The sequence below is a fragment of the Halichoeres trimaculatus genome, unplaced genomic scaffold (assembly GCF_033239565.1).
Source record: "Halichoeres trimaculatus isolate MK-OKI-2021-1 unplaced genomic scaffold, fHalTri1.1 fHalTri1_scaffold_10, whole genome shotgun sequence".
Taxonomy (NCBI): Eukaryota; Metazoa; Chordata; class Actinopteri; order Labriformes; family Labridae; genus Halichoeres; species Halichoeres trimaculatus.
In genome coordinates, this window is record NW_027437187.1 from 18,517,583 (window position 1) to 18,539,071 (window position 21,489).

General features: G+C 40.3%; 1 protein-coding gene across 1 annotated transcript in view; it reads left to right on the forward strand.

The window, feature by feature from the left end:
- The window catches only part of syt7a (synaptotagmin VIIa), a 114,433-nt gene that overhangs the window by 52,276 nt on the left and 40,668 nt on the right, over positions 1 to 21,489 (forward strand). The window contains exons 3-4 of the mRNA XM_074677405.1: positions 13,921 to 14,000; positions 15,368 to 15,502. Coding sequence (XP_074533506.1) covers positions 13,921 to 14,000; positions 15,368 to 15,502 — 215 coding nt within the window. The remainder of the gene's footprint in view (positions 1 to 13,920; positions 14,001 to 15,367; positions 15,503 to 21,489) is intronic.

Consider the following 21,489-nt stretch of genomic DNA (forward strand, 5'->3'; position numbering starts at 1 on the left):
GCCTAATATTTTGACTTGACATAAAAACGCCATTGATGGAGCTTCAGAAACACTTGAGTATCTTCACATTTAACCGATATGATCTCTTTGCATTATATAACTTTAATTACTCTTCTAAGAGTTAAAAAAAACTGAAGTTAGATATTGTGCAAAGTTAGATTCTCTTGGATTTAATTTCTGCATGTGTACTGCTTTAATGGCAACTTCTTTAAGTGTTACAAATATCAGTTAATTAAAATTTTCAAAGTAAATTATAACCCAGAAACTAATTAACTTCAATCTTTAAGTGCATGTATTAAGCTTTACCCTTAATGGGGTAAAAACTGAAATAATTTCACAAAATGTAAGCATAATGAAATATGCAGCTTTAGCAAAGCTGAAGCACCTCCTGAAAAATAAGTGACATAAACATGTGTCCAACTACAGTTTGAATTTATCAAGTTTAATGTAAATATGTTAAACTAAAGTATAGTTGATAAACAATACGTCAAGTTAAACATAATTCCTCTTCTTAATCCAGAAAAATAGCCCCTCTCCTCTGGGGTGGTTTCATCCAAATGTCAGTATCAAACAGTGTGCATGATTACACCAACAGGTGGCAAAATATTATATTTTAGGTTATCAAGTATTATTGTGGATCAGAATCTCATCAAAAATACTTTTCATGGTTCAGTGAACGACTGGTTTGGTGGTTGTAAAGACATAATACATATGATTCGTGGACATAGCCCCTGTGTCAAGTCACCCATCTGTTTCTGATCAGAGTTTTGAAGCCAGTTATCATCGACCTTATTGAAAATTATAAACTTATTCTGACTTCACTTAGGATACTTTGAGGTAAAAAGAGAAGAAAGAGTTGAGGTGAGCACCTTAAATTCTGAGTTTGAGAAAATTCACAGTGTGCTCTGTTAAAAAGAGCTGGGATTCAGACTTTGCTTATTTTTTGTATCAGGCATTACATTTATTTTTGCTGTATAAATCAGCATTTTGAATGGTTGTGTTTGTGGTTTGGGGTACTTCTACAACACGCCTCAAATGGTCGCTCAGTGAACTGCATTTTCTGATCACTTCAGAACAGCCACAGACAGACAGGCAAATGAGACAGTGCAGACCCCTCTAACAGCTGCAGCTCTCTGATGCAGCACCAGCTCAGGTCCACTCACTGAGGAGCAGCAGAACACAGATCAAGCACACTGACCTCCAGTAGAGGGCATGTCATTGTGATTATGTGGTATGAAATGTGATTGATTAAACAGAGGCAGCCAGTCATTAGGCAGACAGAGCTCTACAGCTGATTGCTACTACACTTGACTCATTTTCCTTAGATTTGCATGCCTATAGAGTTGATTGATTCTGATTCACCTGCGTACTGTACAACCCAGGAACACCAGCCACCTATGGCTGCCTATTTCAACTTAAATGTCACTGAGGATTCCTGCATGTTTCAGCTCATAAATCAGCTGCTGAAACTTATTGGTCCACAGATGGCAGGATTTGGCACTGCAGCAGGTGCTGCACACCACACGCCTTTCTCCATCATGTCGTTTGCATTGCTTGAGTCACCAGTAAGGTGAGTGTAGCTAGATTACACTCTGCAGCACATATGAACCAGAGGGGAAATGGCCTGTGCTAAAACAGGACAGATGTACACTACAGTCTTTCTGTTGTTTGCTTGGCTGGAACACAGTGTTACACCTGATATTCCTCCTTAGATTAAATGAACCAGTGAATGACTCCTTGTTTCCTGCTGGGGATGGTGGTAGTTCTGCTGCCAGCACCTTGGAAAGTGGTCATCACTGGAGCTACTCTGTAAATGGATCTTATTTTAATGCTGTGACAGTGACAGTGCTGCACAGCATCTCCAGAGCAGGGTCAGGAAGGGATGACAACCTGACTTTTGGTTTACGACCCTGTGAAGACTGCATCTGACCAAATCCTCACATTTTCTGATTTTATCATATTCTGGTGACTTCAGGTTGGATTATCTGTGTGCAGTGGTGAGTATTTATCAATGACTGTATTAAAAAATAGGACATAGTCATAGTGAAGCCACCCATCAGCTGTCAAGTGTATTTTTTAACTTCCAGCCTGGCGTAGAGTAGACACGTTAGTTCTGGAGGCAGAAGCGACTATTTTCAGAAAAGATGATAGAGCAAGAAATAAGAGAAGGGTCATCGTACCCAAAGTTATCAAAAAACAATTTAACTCCTGGACTGAGATTTATATTTGCAGTTGAAGCTAAGTGGAGCCATTTTTTCCCCACAGAGCAGAGATAGAGCTGGTTTAAAAGATGGCTTGTGAAACATTGCTGACCCACTGTTTTTTCACCAGAGTCTCCACAGGCAGAGTTATGGGGTTATGGTTAAATTAATACTGACATACAAATAAATAATCACCCAAAAAGAAAGAATATGAAAATTGGGCCCCAAGTGCCTGGGCAGTCTTTCACTACAATAAACAGGATAACAAGAGTTATTTCCTATTATTTGCATGACTAAATCACCCAAGGGAACAAACCACACAAACACAGTGAGGAGGTTAAGTTCAGTGAATGAATTATTTGCGGTGACACTCAGCAGAGAGCTAACAGTATACACCTGTCACTCAAAGAGGCTGAATCAATGATTATACCTTTAATCCTTATATGATGTAATTTTAATGCATGAGGTATGTAAATATCCCCCCAGGCGATTTCTACAGGAAGAGACAGGCTATAGAGGACTTAACTTATTGTACCTGTCTGTAAATAATTAACAAAAACACCTGATTTGAGCACTGACATTTGTTGGTGATGTTTTGGAGAATTAGTCTGCACAGCAGGGATGAGGAATATTGACATTTCATCCTTTCAACAATAACGTTTTGCTTGTTAATAAAATGGCAGACACTGTAGAGACTCTAGTCTTCAACAAAACAAATCTTTGTGTTGGTTTCAAAGCTCATGGGAGTTATGACCTATCCTGCCACCACTCAGACAAGGTGAGGCTCAGACTTTTTTGGCCTTACTTTTTAGGAGCAGTCATTACAACTATCTTGTAATACTGTCTTTGGGACTAACCAAGCAGAAATCTCTAGTCTGGAAATATAAAGCCTATGTGGAAGTGCTAGAACTGCAGGTCTTTGAGAGATTTCTCTTGAGACTGGCTGTACAAACATCCAAAATGACAAGCACACCAACTCATAAAATTCAGGTTTTAATAAAACAAACAAATGTGTGTACAGCCAAAACAGGTTTTGGTCCAATTTGTTTTTTGTTTTTTTTCCAACTTATGTTAAAAACTATCAAAGCTTTAAGTTTTGCCTATTTAAGGGCATGGCTGACAAAGTATGGCTGTGTGGCCTGCCTCTTTGCCTCAACCAAACTCAAACAGACCCAGGTTGAGATCATCATTTTCAGTGTGTCACCTGTTGAAGTTGGGCTTTAAAACATTTCAGAAACAACAGTCAGTATCAGGAACAAATGGTTAACATTGTGTCCATATAGCAGGCCTGTCCAATTCAAAATTCACTCAGATTCAATTTTGATTTACAGACCAAGGACATGGGCTGGGCCACACATTTCTAGCAGCAAAGTGATGATGGTTCTCTCCTGAGCTTTGCAAGTTTGCTTTATTGTACAGCTCCAGTTGTAAGACAAAGTCAAACCCTGAATTTAAGCCGCCTCCCATGAGATCCCTTGGGAAAGTTTGTCTGAAACCAAGCAGCAACCTCTGGTCTGAGAATATGAGACAATGCGGAAGTGCTAAAATCTGCTGTTTCTGGAGTATTCGCTTGAGGCTGGCTCTGGAAGTACCAGAAGTCACATACACACCAAGCCACAAAAAGCCATTTTCAAAGCAGAAATTAACCTATTTACAGCCTGGTTCAAAAAACGTCTCCTCTGAGTCGCTAATTTTACTACCGTCACCCACTGTACAGGAGGTTATTTTTTTTCTAATGCGGCCGTTTGGAGGATATTAAGATCGTGAGCTCCCCCGATAAGAGGAACAGCTGAGGGTCATGTGACGGCCTGTGCTCTAAGGCTGTAGGCAAAGCCCTTGCCACTACCAATATGGCCACTATAGCCGATGTGCTTCATTTTCCTTTCATTTTCAGAAACAGACGGGTGACGTCGGCGAGACTACATCCATGTTTTATACAGTCTATGTCTGAAACACAGCATGTTTTTCAGTGCAGTGTCTTCAAAAATTTGAACCTTTAAGTACTGCAACGCTCTCGTTGGCGGTAAAATAAATAAATACTTTCCAGTGGACGCAGGATTAAACTGACGATTTTCATTGATGATTTTTGCTTTGGGGTAGAAAGAGACATGCTATTATGGGTTAGTTGATAGGTTATGATAGGTGTTGCGGTCAAGATTTGTAATAATGTTAGAATTTTTGTTGGAAGAGTATGCCAGCTTTAACTGCAGTTTTGCCACTCTTCTTTAATTTCTCAGTCCTGAGTTTGCTGCTTAGGTGTAACAGAGTGATATAAGGTTGTAAACAAAGCTTTTTGTCTGTGGACCACTTTCTGGAAAAATGTCAGCCACCCACTATTGGGAAACAGACAAAACACAACTGAAAACGCACAGGAAAGACTGTGACAGAGATGAATTGCAGCCTTCAAATAAAGAAAAACTTGCTATTGTTAACGCACTGTACTGAAATGTATAAACACCACTAATCTTGTTAAAAACCATTTTCTGTGGTGAATAACATCATCCTGAAGGTGTGTTATTTTCTCGATGTGACTAACCACCATGAAGGCGCAGCAGCTCCTCAATCTGTTCTTCTATAAAAAGTCACTGCTCACTTCCTTGATCTCTTTATCTCTATAATCACACAGAGGCTTTATATTCCCTGAACGCATGATTAAAACGTATATACAGCTTTATTTGCATAGACACGGTTACTTTCAAACGAGGTTCCTCATTACAGATGCATACCGTATCTACTGTGATGATCACACATACAGTATTTAAAACCGACTCCTACATGAAGCTACCGCCAGGCCAGTCAGCATCTAAACTTTCATTTGTGATATTTTCAAATCTACTCTTTGACAGTGTCAGCTTTCATAAGAACAAATGTTTGCCTCAAGCTTCACGTGTCAGTTGCGAGTGGGCCCATGCCAGTTTTGGTCATGATTCATAGGTTAATAGACAAGACATTTTGGGTGAGTGTTGCTTTCGGTGTTTTAGCTTTGGCAACCAGTGCGATGGGTTTTTATTTTAAAAGTCCTCATGTGCAGTCATCCTGAAGCCTCCCTCCTGCCTGGCTTTCTGTTATCTAAGCCCTCTGGAAGAACTGCACATTCAATGCTATCATCTCCTTCTGCTGCTGGCTCAGTCTGTTTGCTTATTGCTGTTTATAGATGCATCAGGAAGACATTTTTAGAAAATGTGCTGAGCCAGTGTCATTTCTATAGGCGACATTGCATTTTTAATGAGCTTCCAGCAATTTCTCCTCTGGTTTTTGTGTTGTATGCATCGCTTGATGATTTTACAATTTAAAAACTAAAAATTGAAAGATCAGCCAAACAGAGCAGAATATTCATACAGTGGTTTTGATCTGCTGCATTATGTGGCTGATGATTGTCATTATGGCTCCTGTTGTAGATGCTTGTGTGGGATTTTGGGATATCAGGGGTGGTGCAGCAAACATCTGTTTAGGCAGCAGTGTCTGTTTGGCATTCAGAAACCCTCTGCTAGCTCCTGTGAGCCCTGAGCTGTTTGATCCGTGACAAAGTTGTGAGTGGAGATGAGATTGGACCTGACCAGATTCACAGCCTGATTCAATCCCTGCTGGGCTTGTATCTACAACCTTCAGATTTTTTCTTGTTGCTGTTGCTGCACCAATCATGTGTTGGGTGACCATTGTTGTGTGACAGATGATCGTAATTATGCAAACTAGTGGAAAAAAATCATCCGGAAATCAATAATTATATAGTTAGAAAGAAGAGCGCCAGAATCGTTGGTTATGTAACATATAGCGCTGATCTTAAGCTGTGACTCTTGACATTTAAAGACCACAGGTATTTAAAGAAATGTTTTCACAGATGAAGGATCATTAATGATTTTGCAGCGGACAACCATTTGGGTAGTGCCCTCCTCTCTAATTATGGTGTGATGTGGATAATATTGAGCGAGCATGTAGACTCTTGCTGCCTGCTAATTCAGTGCAAACAAACACAGCTGGGTGTTAGGAAGGCAGTACACTGCCAACTGAGACTGGAAGAGTGGTAGTTTCAGTCTGCCTGTCTCCTCTCATGTTTGTAGTCCTCAAGAACACCCTCAGAAATCCCTCTGGGCAGTCCAGCAGCGAGTCTTTCTTCCGTCGTCTGATTTAAAAAAAGATGATGAAACACAGGGCTTCATGGATTTTCATTTTCAATGGAGAATACTCAGAAGGCGCTGTAAACACATAAACTTGTTGTTGTCTTCAGAGAAATCAGTCAAGTGTTAAAACCTGTACAACAGTTTGATACGCCAGACTATTTCAGACCGCTTTTGTCAATATTGTGCAACTAATACCATATAAAGCTTTCATCATTAAGTTTTGGAGCATTTGAGAAAGTTATAATTACTAGAATTGTTTGTTTAGATCAATACCAATCTACCAAAATGAGAAAGTCATAATAAGACAGGATCTTTCCATGGCCCACAAACTGTCCAAATAACTCCATAATACAAAATTAAAACAGCCTACAGTGACTCTGAAATGGATTGATCTGTATTTAATGACCTCAAGTATTGGAAAGTAAAACTAAAGCGGATTTGCAGTTACTTTAGCTTGAGGCTGGCTACAAAAACCAAGAAATACTAATGGATCCCAAGATGAATTGCCTAACTTCAGAGCTGAAATAAATGTGCTTACAGTCGACATGCTGACAAGAAGCGTTGATTATAAGGAGAGCTTTTTAAAGCTCTTTGCCAGTAGGTTTTATACCTGCCTTGATTACCTGTTTCAGGTTAATGTAGTTTCAGAGACTATGTCTGTACAGCCAGGGTCTAATATGTCATTTCTGATAAAAAACTTGAATCAGTTTCTAACCAATATCATGTTGTGACATAAGATTTGCTAACACTTCAATACATTTTTTTAAAGGGGACATATGCTTGTTTGTCCTTCTCACTGTGCCAGACTAGGATGCCTGTAAAGCATTTCTGCCCTCAGTACAAGTCATTTAGTTCCTTCATTGCCCCACGATAGCGTTCTCAATATCCTCATTTTAGGCCATTCTGAAGATCTCGTTGAAACGCTCCGTTTCGAGAATGACCGCCAGTAACCTCACAACGTCACAGCCCTTTGTGCTCTGATTGGTCAGTTCTATCAGAGGGGCGGAGGGGGTAGAGCCAGGGGGCGGTTTTTGCAGCATGGCAGTATTTACAAAATCGCCACAATGAATGGGGCAGACCGAGCGAGTTTGCTGTTTGCCAAAACTTCACCGTAAGGCATTAATAGCAGTAATAAAATGGCAGAGTGTAGGATATGTCCTTTTGTATTGGACCCCGAGTCAGACCCGGACGGTTCTGCAGCTCAGGAGAAAGAAAATCCACCTCGACACAGATCATCTCAGGACGCTTCAGTGTGGTGAGTCAAACTGGTACTGTAACATGTATAGTTTATATGTTTATACTCGGCTCTTGGTGGGTGTATCCCTCGGTGGCAGTTGTGTGACTAACTGACATCACAGAGGAGGAGCTGCTTTATCAGATTACTCCAATAAAAAGAAAAGATCCTTGTGTCGTCACGAAGGTCGAAATCTGGCAGCCAAATGTCAATGACCTATTTTCAGAGGCATCAAATCTCGTTCTAGGATATCAGAAAAAATACAATATCTCCTCTTTTGAAAATTCAGGGGGTGTAAGGTCTTGTTTTCAAATTTATTATTTTATATGTAAGTATTAAATCACGGATGCGCATGATATGTCCCCTTTAAAGATTCAGTGTGCAGTTTTTTATGGGATTCAGTCAAACAGACGTAGAAGAAATGAAATAAATATAAAAAAATAGTAATAATGCCCCAATATTTAATAATGTAATAAAGTTTCAATTTATTATGCAATAACTGCATTTTGTAATAATTTGCTTCATTTTGTAATAAAATTCTTACATATTGATCTTCTATTACAAAATGCAGGTTCATGCATGTAATAAACTTACGTAACAATTACTACGTAATGCAGCAAAGTTTATGGCATAATGTGTTCAAGAATTTTATTACAAAATGTGGCTGATTATTACAAAATGCAGCATTAGTACATTATGAAGTGAAAACGTATTACATTGTTACATATTAGGGTGTTATTACATAATGTGGCGTTACAGGCCTAATGGGATTTAGTACTCTGTGAGTGTCCACCAGAAATGTCCCGATTAGAAAATGAGGAAGAGAGTGGTTGATGACATCAAGGAAAAGAAAAACTACTGAAAGACATTTTTTTGTAAAACTTGAGAAAAGGAGGATCATACTCATCATGCGTCTCTGGAACTTCTTGTCCTGGAAGGCCACCATATTTCTAGTATTTAAACACCGGGATGGATGAGTAAGGGAATATTCTGATCTACGTACTGTACTTGCAAGTCTACAGACTGTACATTAAAGAATGCAACAAGACTCACTGTTTGAGAAAACAAAAGTAAAACCAAAACACCAGGTTTGTTTGTTATGGGCTACTGTAGAGGTGCAATGGAAGAGGTCTGCCTGTGTTGCAAATACAACAACACATTGCATTATAACAGAATCATTGGATCATATCAACTAAGGCAGGTGAATAAATCATAGTTCTGTTTTCTCAGGTCCAGTGATTTGGATCCAGCTTCCCTTTTATGGCTGTAATAACGTCATACCTCGAATGTAACATTGAGGTTTAATGGTCAAAACTGCCAGCGGATTGGTTGTAGCTTATCCAACTCGAGGCATTTAATGTCTTATAATTGGTTCATCATATCAGTTGGAGCTATTTTGAACTCTCGGCTCAGAGCCACACAGCTCTGAGCACTATAATCATGTGAAACCATTTGTCCTTTCACCAAAAAGTGGCTGGTTTGAATAAGGCATGAATTTTTTCAAGGGTATTTGAGTCGAGGATGAGGAGGAAAAAAATGCCCACTTCCATTGGTCTGCTTTAAACCTCATTTGGGGGAATTGAGCTAATTTTCTTTATTGTTTCTTGCGTCATGTTCTTAGAGCTGCTGAGCTTTGTTTTGCTCATCCCTTTGGCTCCCTGCTGCCTCCACAACTCCTGGGAGACCAAAGCAGAGCTCGCATTCTCCGCTCTTGTGAATGAGTTGAAGGGAAGGTGTAGAGGAAATGGTTTTGAAGTAATTCTCTATGTGTGACTGTGTGTGCGTGCACATGATTAAGGAGTTTGAGACTCAATGCCCACTGCAGAGTGTTTGAGCCGTTCCCTTGTTTTCACATCCAATCCACCCAGGACTCCCTGTCACTCATTGTTTTCTCTCGGTTCACTTTTCACACCTGTCCCTTCCTGCTATCCTTTTGTCTCTCATGCCATCCTGCTCTGTCCTTGTTTCACTCTCCTGCTAGCAGCCTCCTTGTTTTATTTTTTCTAAATTTGATTTCTATTTTAAGCTCTCATCCCTTTTTGTGTACTGGACTCTCACTCATCCTCTGTGTTTTCATTCCTCCCTGACAATTTCAAGCAAGTATTGAATGATACATGAGAGTCTTTTGGTAGCTTGTCCCAACTTCAAAGAAACTCCGATTGTTTTGTCTTTTCAAAAATTACTACGGGATAATACAGTATTTATTGCAGAGTGCATGTTTGTCGTGATTGTTTTTGCTCTTCCTCTTGGGCATGCTGATGTAATGGTAGACTCTTTGCACGTTTGTGTTTTTAAAATGGTGCAGAAAATAATGAGGGATCATTTTGTGTATATTTGGCCAGCATTGCGTGCCATTGAAAGAAGATAGAAAAAGATCATGAATGACGTCTGTGAAGTTGGCTGACAACATACATCTGAGATCTGACTTTTGTGATGTATTCACATACTTATCATTTCCATGTCTATCTCAGTTCATGAAGAAACCGTTCATCTGGGAGTCAGTGTTGAAACTACAAACAATCCTCTTGTTTGCAGCTGTTAAACCAGTCGTTCCCGTCACATCCATGTTTATTCATTTGTTGACCTTTCTATTTCAGGTTAGTGCTGATTATACAATAGACGAGCAGCTTTGTTTCCTCGTGGGTGATTGATATCATTTTTGCTCTGAAGGGCCATTGTGGGCTTTATCGTTTTTGCTCAGCAGTGCTTTTGTCAACTCTGGCTTTGTAACTGCTCCAACAATATCCAAAGCCACAATATCGGAAGGTGTGGACTGTAGTTTGAAATGAGATCTGTGTTATCAGGCACTTATAGAGTCTGCATCAGCTGGTTTTTGAGCTCTGTATATAGGCTGTGGCGCAATTTGCATTTCATACGCCTCTTCTATTTATAGGCAATGCATACTGCATATAGATCTCAGTCAATCCAGACTGTAAGAAACTCCTATATAACCTCTGGCTGATTGCCTTTCTGTTTTTTCATGTTCCTAGTTCTCGGCTTCATGGATTTGTGATTATGAGAACAGGTTGGGTACAGATTGAGGTAAAGGCGGGGTATATACTGCCTGTTTGAATCAGACTGGTGGTCACAGAGCACCTTGCAGGCCTCTGTAGAAAAACCCTTCACCTGTTGTTTGTGTTTCTTGTTGATCAGGTATGGATTTTGTGGAGGCTTCAAACACTCGACTCAAAACTTGACTTGCTCTGACCCTGCTCAACACAAATCTGTGTTTCAAACTGAACCCTACGCCTGAGGCCAATTTTAACATTTGATGCATTATTTTTAACATAACCTTTTCCTGGATAAGCCTGCCGAGGGTGTCCCAAAAATACAAAATCATACACTGTATTAACATCCCTTCACAGCCAGTGGGACTTCTGCGGAGTTTACGAATCTGTGTTTCAGTTTTGGCTATGGCAGAGCGCAAATGACAAACGCTGAAACATCATCACCTTCACTCATCCACACTAGAATCTTAAATACGTCAAACTAAAGACTATCAATAGTTTTTTTAATGTAGACCTGACGTATTGGTGACCTACAGCCACCTGCCAATAGCTGGGGCTTTTGCCAGTGGCTACTGCTTTAATGCTACAATGATCTACGACCCTGATGTAATCAAGCATGTAAGATAGATGGTGTAATTGCTTAGCCCGTACTGAAATGATCATCATAAAAAAATGAATCAGTTTTTAATTAAAATTCTTAGTTTTAACATCAGTTTGTGGTTCGCCATTTCCATCTGTTTCATGGTGCTTCAAATCCTCAGGTTGAATGTCCCTCTGCCTGTTTGTGGCTGGACCTTTACACAAGGCGTGTGGAGGTCTTTTCCACCGGCTTTGCTAGGGACCTTGCTAGTTAAGATGGTTACAAGCTAGCCAGCAAGATTTATAATAAGGATGCACGATATTGGATATCCGATATGCCAATATATCAAAACCCCTTTTTGCCAATACCGATACCAATACCGATAATCACAGGTTTGTTTGTTTTTTTCACTGTAAAGAAAGCTAAGTCTATCCTGTACTGGAATTTATATGTTACTCTAATTGTGACGGTCTTATTTGTTTAAGAAACACACATAAAACAAGACAAAAAACATTTGATTTTACCATAAATAAGAAATGTATTATTTTTTCAAACTCAAGACATTCGGTATTAAAATAAAGAAAAATAATTTCTTGAGATCACATGAACTTTAAATGTACAATGCATTTTTAAACATAACCAAGTTGCATTTGATTATTTTAGAGCTACTGTAACAACCTGGTGACAGACACAGAACTCTGCAGTGCAAATAAATGAAGTGCTACATTTTATTTAAGGAGCTTATTTTTCAGATGGAAAATAATAATAATCCTAACTGAATAGCACCTTATCGGCTGTGCATATCGGCAGAAACTTTCATATCAGCCGATACCGATAAACGTGTTTTTAAGCTTTTATCTGCCGATGCACGATATTGTGTCAATAATATCGTGCATACCTAATTTATAACAATTGTTACTAAGTCAGGGTTCGAGTAAAGTTGCATAAGTTATGGAAAACGCACTCACAGAAGTGATAGCTTTGCTCGTGGTGTGCTTCTTTGATCAACAGATGTTAAAGCATCTGCTTCTAGCAGATAGTTTTTGATACATTTAAAGAGTTTGAATTGCTTCCTGCTGAAGGCATAAAAACCCCAAATAAAATCCCTTCACAAGAGAAATTTGGTGATAGGAATGAAACTTGTTCTAGATGAAAGTTAAGATTGTCACCAGCTATCTTATCTTCATCTATGTGCAATGTCATGCCATTCTGGGTAAGACAGCATCATGGGACACCCATATTACACCGTAGGAGGTAAAAAGTCGTGATGGAGGGGGAGCTTCATTATGGCACTGTTGTGCATTAACAATATAAAAGGGCTTTGGCTAACAAAGTAGTTTAATTCTTCCAAATGAAATTACAAATGTAAATTGGGAACAGCCCAGGATGGAGAGGACTGGCACAGTCTGTGGGAGGAATAAACAGTGAGATCGAGCAGTAGGGTTTTAGTACCAGGGTGCCAGTTAAGTTTGGCAGACTTTGTCTTCAAAGTGATTTACAAAAGTAAAGTGGAAGCAGGAGGGCTTCCTTCTTCAAACATCACCATAGTCCAACTTTTCAGCCTCAGACTCAGAGCTTAGCACCCAAGAAGCAAGAGTACCACAGGAAGTTCTCCTTCAGCCAACTTAAGAACCCATTTTCTGAGCCAAGCTATAATGCTCTTTTTCAGATGCAACAAAACTCACTCACTTTTCACTTTCTTAATAAGTAATAGGAGTCTTTGACAGAAAGTCAATTGGTATTCATCACTGCAGCATACTCCAGAAACAACCTTTTGAGTTTTTAAAAATTTAAAAAGGTCAACTTCACTCTTTCTATCTATAAGATCTTACAATATATAAAACTGAAATCTACCAGTAAATTTGAGACTGAACCACTCCAGAGCCTACACTAGAAAAAGACCGTGTGTTATCTAAGACATGGTACTCTGTGGCAGTCTGTGTTGTCCATTAAGGATGGTTCAATCTGAAACAACATACTGGTTTCAATAAGAGAACGCCTTACTCATTGCACATCTTAAATGATGGCTCAAGACCCATCAAGCCAACAACCACTCATTTGTGTCGAAAAAATCAGCCTTGTGGCATATTTACATGGATGCTACACTGAAGTATTCATTACTATGCACTGTTCCTTAAATGAATTGATAATTAAATAAAAATGGCAGCTCAGAGTGCTTCACTCCCACTTCTTTCCTGGAAGTGAATCCTTGCCCATCCACGCTGTGTACCAGTTCATCACTTTCAGGAAAGTGTTTGTGTTGTTATGGGGGCTCATCTCGTCCCTGTCCCACTTTAGCAAAGTGTCAATACAGATTACCTGCAATGTGACATGTGTGAAACACCTTTAACTGTAATAAGCTTTTCCAGCAGGATGAGCTGAGCAGACCTCACTTTTTAGCCTTTAGCTCACAATTATTTCCACGGTTATAGCAGGTCATGCTATAGCTGTTTAAAATCAAGCTGATGCAAGTTTCTAGAGGCTTCTCTCAAGCACCCAGCGGATTACCTTAAAGAGGCAATTGCCATGTAAATTTCAGGGTGGTGCAAATGATTATCATAGTCAAAGATGGCTCTCCACAGCAGATTTGATTTGACTTTGATGAGTGTAATCAGGAGACCATCGGGCAAAGGACTGGTGCCGCAGTGTTCCCGAGATAATAGGAGAGGCATTTACACTTCAAATTAGTAAAGCAAAAACAGAGCTTCAAAGGAAAAATACAAGCTAACCTTTTGTGTCTGTGCTCTCTCTGTCATCCCCTCCCTCCGCTTGGCTCAAGGGGAAGAGGAATAAGCCAGGAGTGGAAACAGCAGACACTCCAGACTCGGCACGTGGGCGAGGGGAGAAGAAAGCCATCAAGTAAGTGCCTAGTAACTGGTTTGGGAAGAATGATCTGGTGATAATGAACTACATTTGGTTCAGCTTTGAGTCTCTTGATATAAACTGCACAGACAGGGCGGAAAACGAAGCCTGTTTTTTTTTTTTTTTTTTTTTTTTGTTAATCTTGAAGAGCCTGATCTCTGCAAGAGCATGTTCGGGCAGACATTAAAGGAAAGGTTAGTGATTTAATCAGCATAGATTAAATCTGCATTATCTTACCTGTGAAGCTTTTGGGCTGGATCAGTCTGCTCCTGCACTTATCTTATAGTTCGTAAGATAGGTTTCTCTTAAGTGCAGGGATTCAGCCACGCCTTTGCACTGCTTAAAATGATGAAATAAACGGAATGGAGTGAAGCTTGAGCTCTTTGCGTTGATGTAGGAGTTTAAATATTTGGCAGGATTTTGATCTAACATTTCTTACAGGGCTCAAACTAAGATTAAGGTATTTTCTTTGCTTGATGAAACAGGAGTATAGGTCAGAACAAGAAAATGTCAGCTTTGTAATGCTAAGTACAGTGCTTTATTCCACAAAATGCCTCTTTTAACCTGCTCATCACTACTTCTCCTCTGTAGCCTGCTGTTGCCTCTGCCGCATCTGAATGTCTGTGTTACTTTTAATCTGCACTGACAGTTTCAAAATGGAAATGTGAATGCATTCTGACTTAAGGTCCTTGTTTTCTTAATTTTTGCATTTCCCTTCTCACTGGCTCCAGCTGATTGCTGTGCTCTTGTTGGTCATTTCAGCTTCCGACTCTCTCTCTTTGTGCATTGCCTTTCTCTCCTGGCTCTGTCCCCTGTGCTGCAGCTCTGACCTCTGCTGTTTGACTTGTATGACATCAGTGATTCTGCTCACTTTTCCTCCTCTACTTTGACTGTATGCGATTTTTCTCTCTGCCTTGTGTCTCATGTGTTCATGCTCACGCCAAGGATGGGGGCCAGACTTCTGAATGTTTACTCAAATGTGTGTCGTCAGTGGTGCCGTGCTAAATAATCAGAATGTAATCACATGCTGTGTGTATTCATCAGATTAAGACTTCCTCTCTTCTTGCTGCCTCTCCTTCTCTCCTTTCTTCTGTCTTTGCTGCAGCACATTGCTTTATGAAATGCTTTTGTGAATGCCTTTCTCCTCCAGGCTGCCCCCTATTTTTGTTTTTAAATTGGTCCACTGTGTTGATTTTTAACTTGGATTTGGTAATCTTGTGTGGTGCAGCTGAATGGCCGACCTTCTTCCTCACACCAAGCCCTCGTCATCTCCACAAGCAGCTGGCTCCCGATGCAAACAGTTGGTTGGTGCCAAGGCTGTCCATGGTTGTGTTGCTCTGACCTGTCTCTCTCTTTGGCCGCAGTGATCTAGACAGAGACTTTTGGAATAACAATGACAGCAGCACAGTTCAACAGAGGTGGAGCTCCTATCCACCCAAGGAGTTCGTACTTAACATTTCTCCCTATGCCCCATATGGAGATCCTCGCCTCACACTCAAGTGAGTCTTGGTCCAAGGTTGGTAAGAGACTTCCACCTGAGCAGGGCTGTAACGAGGCAGGGGCTGTGCTACTTTCACTTTCCCCCTCCTTTATCTTCCTTTACGGTCATGCATCCCTAACCTCCACCTTCTCCACCCTCTCCACACCTCCCCTCTTTTTTCTTAGCTGTGCAGTCACAATGATCAGCCTCATCAAATCAAAGCATTGGGTGTGGATGTTGAAACGCCCTTGACACTTCACAAAGGGGACGTTTATGTGAGTGAGATTGTATGAGGTAATTCTTGAAAGTGGAGAAAAAGGCTGGAGTTCCTGTATGGAAGCTTAGCTAATGAACAGATGGGCTCAGCAGTACCACTTAAAGTCTGACATGCAAAACAACATTTTACTCTTAGTGTATGCCATGTTTTAAATACTTTTATGGCCTCTCCTTTGAGCAGAAGGCCCTTACTTCTGGTTACCATCTTTCCTTGTAATGACTCTGCATTCCCCCACATGTTTTACCATGTGTTCCCCCATATCTCAGGAATTAACCTTTACTTTCTGAAACATTCTTGTGTTTTTCCACTCTAGCCATCATTTTCAAATTACACCAAAGTCTGTGGAACATTAATGGCCTTGCACCACAGAAACTATGATAAATGTATACACTCTAACGTCTAGAATACACCAAATAAGTCTGCAGTGTGACTCTGTTGCACTGTGTCTTGACTGCGTTTGTCCACTTACACTGGCTGTGTGTTCAGTCCGACAAGCAGCGTAACTGACGGACAGCTGGAGTCACAGAACGAGGAGTTCCCGTGCCTCCCTCCCCATTGATAAGTCTTTCTTCATCCATGTTGGGCTGTAAAACCTCAAACCTGTTGACTCCAACACTGAATTCATGTAGCTCCGCGTCTGTCAAAAATTGGATGGCTGTGTATTACCTGCAACTTGATGGACCAGCCACGCAGACGTACTGCAACAGAACAGTTCCAGTGTAAGTTGTCAAATTGATTAGACTGAAACCTATTTGATCCGTTTGCTGTAACAGAAAGGGGACACTCTGCAGACGCATTTGGTGTATTTTAGCCGTAATACTCTTTGTGCAACAATAAGACAACTTTTCATATGATGATCGTTTTTTCTGGAGAAGATCAAATAAAAGTATAAGATTAATTCAAGTGAGCAGGTGGTTATGTTAATTGAAGACTGGACATGTTAAGTTGGAAACCAAACTGAGAGGTCATCAGGGGGAGTACCCACTAAAGCCATTGAAAAAAATTGACCCAAAATGTACTACTGCACTAAAAAACAGTCATTCTACTTCCATGGCAAGAGGTTTTCATCCGCTGACTTGCAGGATGTATCAACATTAAACAATAATTAAAAACATTTCACATAAAAAAAAAAACATTTTAATTCATGGTCATGTTTAACATTATACATCCCTTTTTAACGAATAACATCCAACGTAAAATTTCACTTGAAGGTAATTTTGGACAAGATTAGAGATACCTCTCTCCTCGTTCAGCCTTTCCTCATCTTGAAGGTATGCAGTTATTTCCATCACTGTTGATATTAATGCCTGTGATGGTAAAACTAGATTCACAGTGATCAGCAACTTACAGATGCACTCACCAGCTCTGCTGCTGTAGCCCGTATTGCAGGACATGATCCAGTATTAAGTGTCTATCTTAATTTTCCTATCAATCCAGGATGCCAGCAAAATCTAAGGTTTTATTTGAGTGTTAACCACAGATTGTCAAAAAAATAGATGTCCGCTTGCGCGGCTCGAAGTGAGGTCTCCACAAAAACTGCTCCCCCTGGTGGCTGGCTGCAGTATAGGTTAGAAAATCCGGTTTTCCAGCCATTCCAGATGGGCTGTGGTCAAACTTTAAGAAATTAATACACCTCGTAGAAATGTTCCTCACGTCCGATTGTTGTGGTGATTTGAAGATATCATTTGGCTGTCTTGTATTCAAGTCCTTTTTTTTCTGAAAAGTTTACTTTTCATTAGTTATACAAGGTTAAAAACAAGGCTTTATGTAACATTTAATGATGATTGACAGATGCCGTTCTTGTGTATTTTTTCTGGGGATTGTAAAACATGTTGGGAGGTAGAGTCAAGAAGTGATTAGACTCTTGAAAGAAAAAAAATAATTATTATTTTAGTCACCCAGCTCCACTCAGATTCTCCCAAAATCCCTCATCGTCTCTACTGCGCAGACTCTGGCTGCAAACTGCTCCCAATTGGCTGTGCCTGTGACGGGGGTATTTTGGCTTCAAAACCGTATAATGATAAATGGCGGAACCACGCTGTCCACTCTATATACAGTCTATGGTGTTAACAGGCAGAGGTAAAATGTGCAGGATTAAGTGATACTTTGTGTGGATTGATTTGGTATGAGGTGTGTGATCTGGTTGTTCTTAAAGTTGCTCCTGCTTGTCAGAATTAATCATTTGTAACTGGGTTTTGACCAGTTAGCGTCATTCTTTAACGCAGCTGTTATGAGTGACAGAGTTAAAATAGCACCAAATAATGCAGCTAAACTCTTTCCCAGAAACTTCGCTGTATCCTACAGTGCTAGGTTTTATCTGTGGGAAAAAAAAACACTGAACAACCATGGTCACTTTGTTGGCTAATCTTAGCAATATGTCCCTGTCAATTCCATGACAATGTGTTTCTTATTTTGTGAAACAAATAAAAAGAACATAAATCAAAGACAAAGCCTTAAAGAAAAAGATCCCTTACATCAAAGTGAAGTAGCAATAAGATATCCAAAAATGTAGCAGACATTAAACTAAGTCTTGTCTTTTTGACAGCAGTTCAGTTTGAAGTGGCATAAATGTGTTCTCTGTAATTTTACTTCTAGTGGTTTGTAGCTCAGCCTCTGTGCAGAAACATCAGCCTCTTTAAGCAGGGTCATGAAAACTGTGGTCTAGTGGAGAGTATTAGTGCTTTATACGACCTCCTCACAAACACAGCACTGTCCCTTTAAATTCACCTCATTTACAGTCTCTATAATTTCCCTTTGTCTAAGGACAAAATTTTATTCCAGAGCCACCAGGGATTTTTAGTCATAAGCCTTTCACAGAAAGCCTGTTCTATAAATGTTGTAGTATTGCAATTTACATAAACTCCGCATTTCTAGACCTACTATTGTCTTTTAATGCGACTTCCATCAACCATAGTATAACGACATCAATAAAAATCTACCCAATGCTGGCACGCTGGAGGGCAGAGATGGTTACTAATGATTAGTCATAATCTACTTGGGAAATGTGAGTGCAGAAAATGTCATACAGGCACGTAACAGCATCCCCACGACAGCCATCCGGCCATCACTGCAGCAGAGCGTGATAGCATCCTGAGGCTAATTCCTGCCGCTGCTCCCATCACCTTTTTAATGAACACAGAGGCTGCTCTCAGATGCCCCCCAACTCCCTACAGCCCTAGCTCTGCTCCCACTAACTCCTGACCTCTAACCTCTCACCTCTCTCCCATGGGGTGTATCCATGGAGACGGACAACCCTCGTAGCCTTTCTCTCCTTAAAGACATGTAAACTTTAACCCACCTTCTCTGTAATCTGTGTATCTCTTTGTGCTCCTTGTGTGAACTGAAACTTTTTGTTGATGTTGTTGTTGTGGAGGGTTGACCGTTAAACCAGGTTGCAGTGTTGGTGCCAGTGTTCACCTGTGGTTTACATCCATCTTTGGCTTCTCTCTGACCCCATCAACCTATTACCTAATGTGCACCGCAATGACACAGGAGCTCTTGAACTGTGTCCGTCCATCATATTGGAAGAAAAAGTAACTTTGTTTTCACCTGATGCAATAAAAGTCCTTTTTTCACTCACCAAGCACTTGAATCCAATAAAGCCTTAGCAAGGTCAGACCTATCTCCCTCTGGGCGCCGAGAGGACTCAAAGCTTAGACATCCTGCTACCAGGCACACACCCGATAAACTCTCCAATAACTGGTCATCTTTAATAGACCCAGCTGTTGAGGACTCTGTTAAATTGCCTGGAGAAAAGAAGGCAGTAGTGTCTTAAGAGCGCAGTGGATAAATAGATTTCTGTCTAAAGGCTCAGCCTGAAGATGATGGCTGCTGATCTCAGAAGAGCAAGTTTAGTGCAGAAACCCTCAAGGTTGTCATTTATTGTCTGTAAACTTGTTTATTATCAGGATGGGCCTTTAAGACTATTTCTTCCAGCCACCAAAATAAAATTGTCAGTAATGTGTGACCTCAGAAGAACATTTTAATTAAAATAGATAATATTAAACACAGAAACATTATTGGCTCTGCCCGTCATTACCATTTTACAACATACTTGGTTGTTTTTTTCAGGCCCAGCATACCGGTTCCTTGCAGAAATAGCAATCGGTTGCCACATTTGAGCACACAGGCATTTTTTGATACATTTTTTTCGAGTTTTATTTTCTGGCTTCAGTGCGCCCATTAGGAAGATGGGCAGTGGACAGTGGACAGAAACACGACAAAAAGCCACAGGCTAGCATCAACCGCAGCTGTCTGACCCAAGGACCACAACCTCTGAACACAGGCACGCGAATCAAGCTCTGTGCCGAACTAGCGCACCTCACCTTGCTGCTTTAGGATGCAGGCAGGGGCTGTTGCAAGAGACCAACAAAAAACTTCTCTTAACTTTCAGCCACCGTTTCTTCCTTCTGGTTAAGTTAAGATGGCTGGATGGGCATTATTCAGTAATTTAAGTTCACACACGTGGTTCCCAAAGAGGAAGACTCTCTTGTTTGATTCACATAACGCCCAAAACTCATTGAAGAATAGTGTTTAGGAATGTCTAATGATCATTCAGCACCACAGTATTCAAAAATTATCAATTTCTTTGTGCCCTGTGCCTCAGTTAGCACCTTAATTATGAACTGCTGACTGAGAATACTGTGGTCAGACACATCTTTATTAACTGTGTGCCATACGCTTTAGAAAATGTGTGTAAGTTGCTGAATCAGGGCCCAGGATTTTTTTACAGACTGCTCAACAATCACTAGTAGTGTGCTGCTTGAAACTAAAAGAAAGCTCAAAAATAACTCCCTGTTGAGGATTTGCTCAGGATCAGCAGCTTTCAATCTCTGTAATAACACTTGGTGTCATTCATCAAACTGGTTCCTAACCAACCTGCTCAATCAATCTCCATCCTTTAGGACTTATCGGATCAGGGGGATCAATTGTCACATTTTTTAAATATTGAACTTGTTATTTATTGGATGCCAGCTCCAGTCATGACACAAGTCAGAAAAATGATTGTGTTGAATTGACATAAGCCATTCCTCAAACGTAGGCGTCAGTTTGGTGAATTATATTTACTATAAATTACCCTTTAGCTAATCAATCTGATGGCTTTAAAATGAAAAACTGTCAGAAGATATGTGGCTATATTTCTTTGTAAATCACTCTATTCCTCTGTGGAGTTGAGTCAAAAAACAGGATTGATAACTGAGTGTGATTTTCCTTTAAATACTTTGAGAGGTTCACAGAGTGGGTTATTTATGTGATCCTGCTTTTAATAAAGATAAGGGCCGTTCACCTTGTGCCTGGCTCGATATACGAGGCCTGCGTGTTGATGGTAGCTCAGGCGGTGTCATCCATGCTGCTACTGTGATTGATGACTTCTCCTCGTGCTCTGTCAGGTCAATCGGTCAGAATTAAATGTGAAAGGTGACCTTCAAAGTGACATGATACAAGTGTCGCAACACCCCCCACACTTTCCCTTTCTTTCCTAATCCCTACACATACACACCAGGCAACAGCGTCCTCTGTGCCTTTTTACTCAGTGTCACCTGGAGCAGGAGCAACATGCATATTAATGAAATGTAGTTATGTCACCAGAGGGCACTACAGTGCTTTATTTTTGATCATCTCTGCTTACTGAGAAGACATGACATTTTAAAAGTGAAAACACGTCTGAGATGAAATATGAATTCAGTGGCGTTATTGCTGAGCCTTTTTGGAGGTCGATATGATTAGAT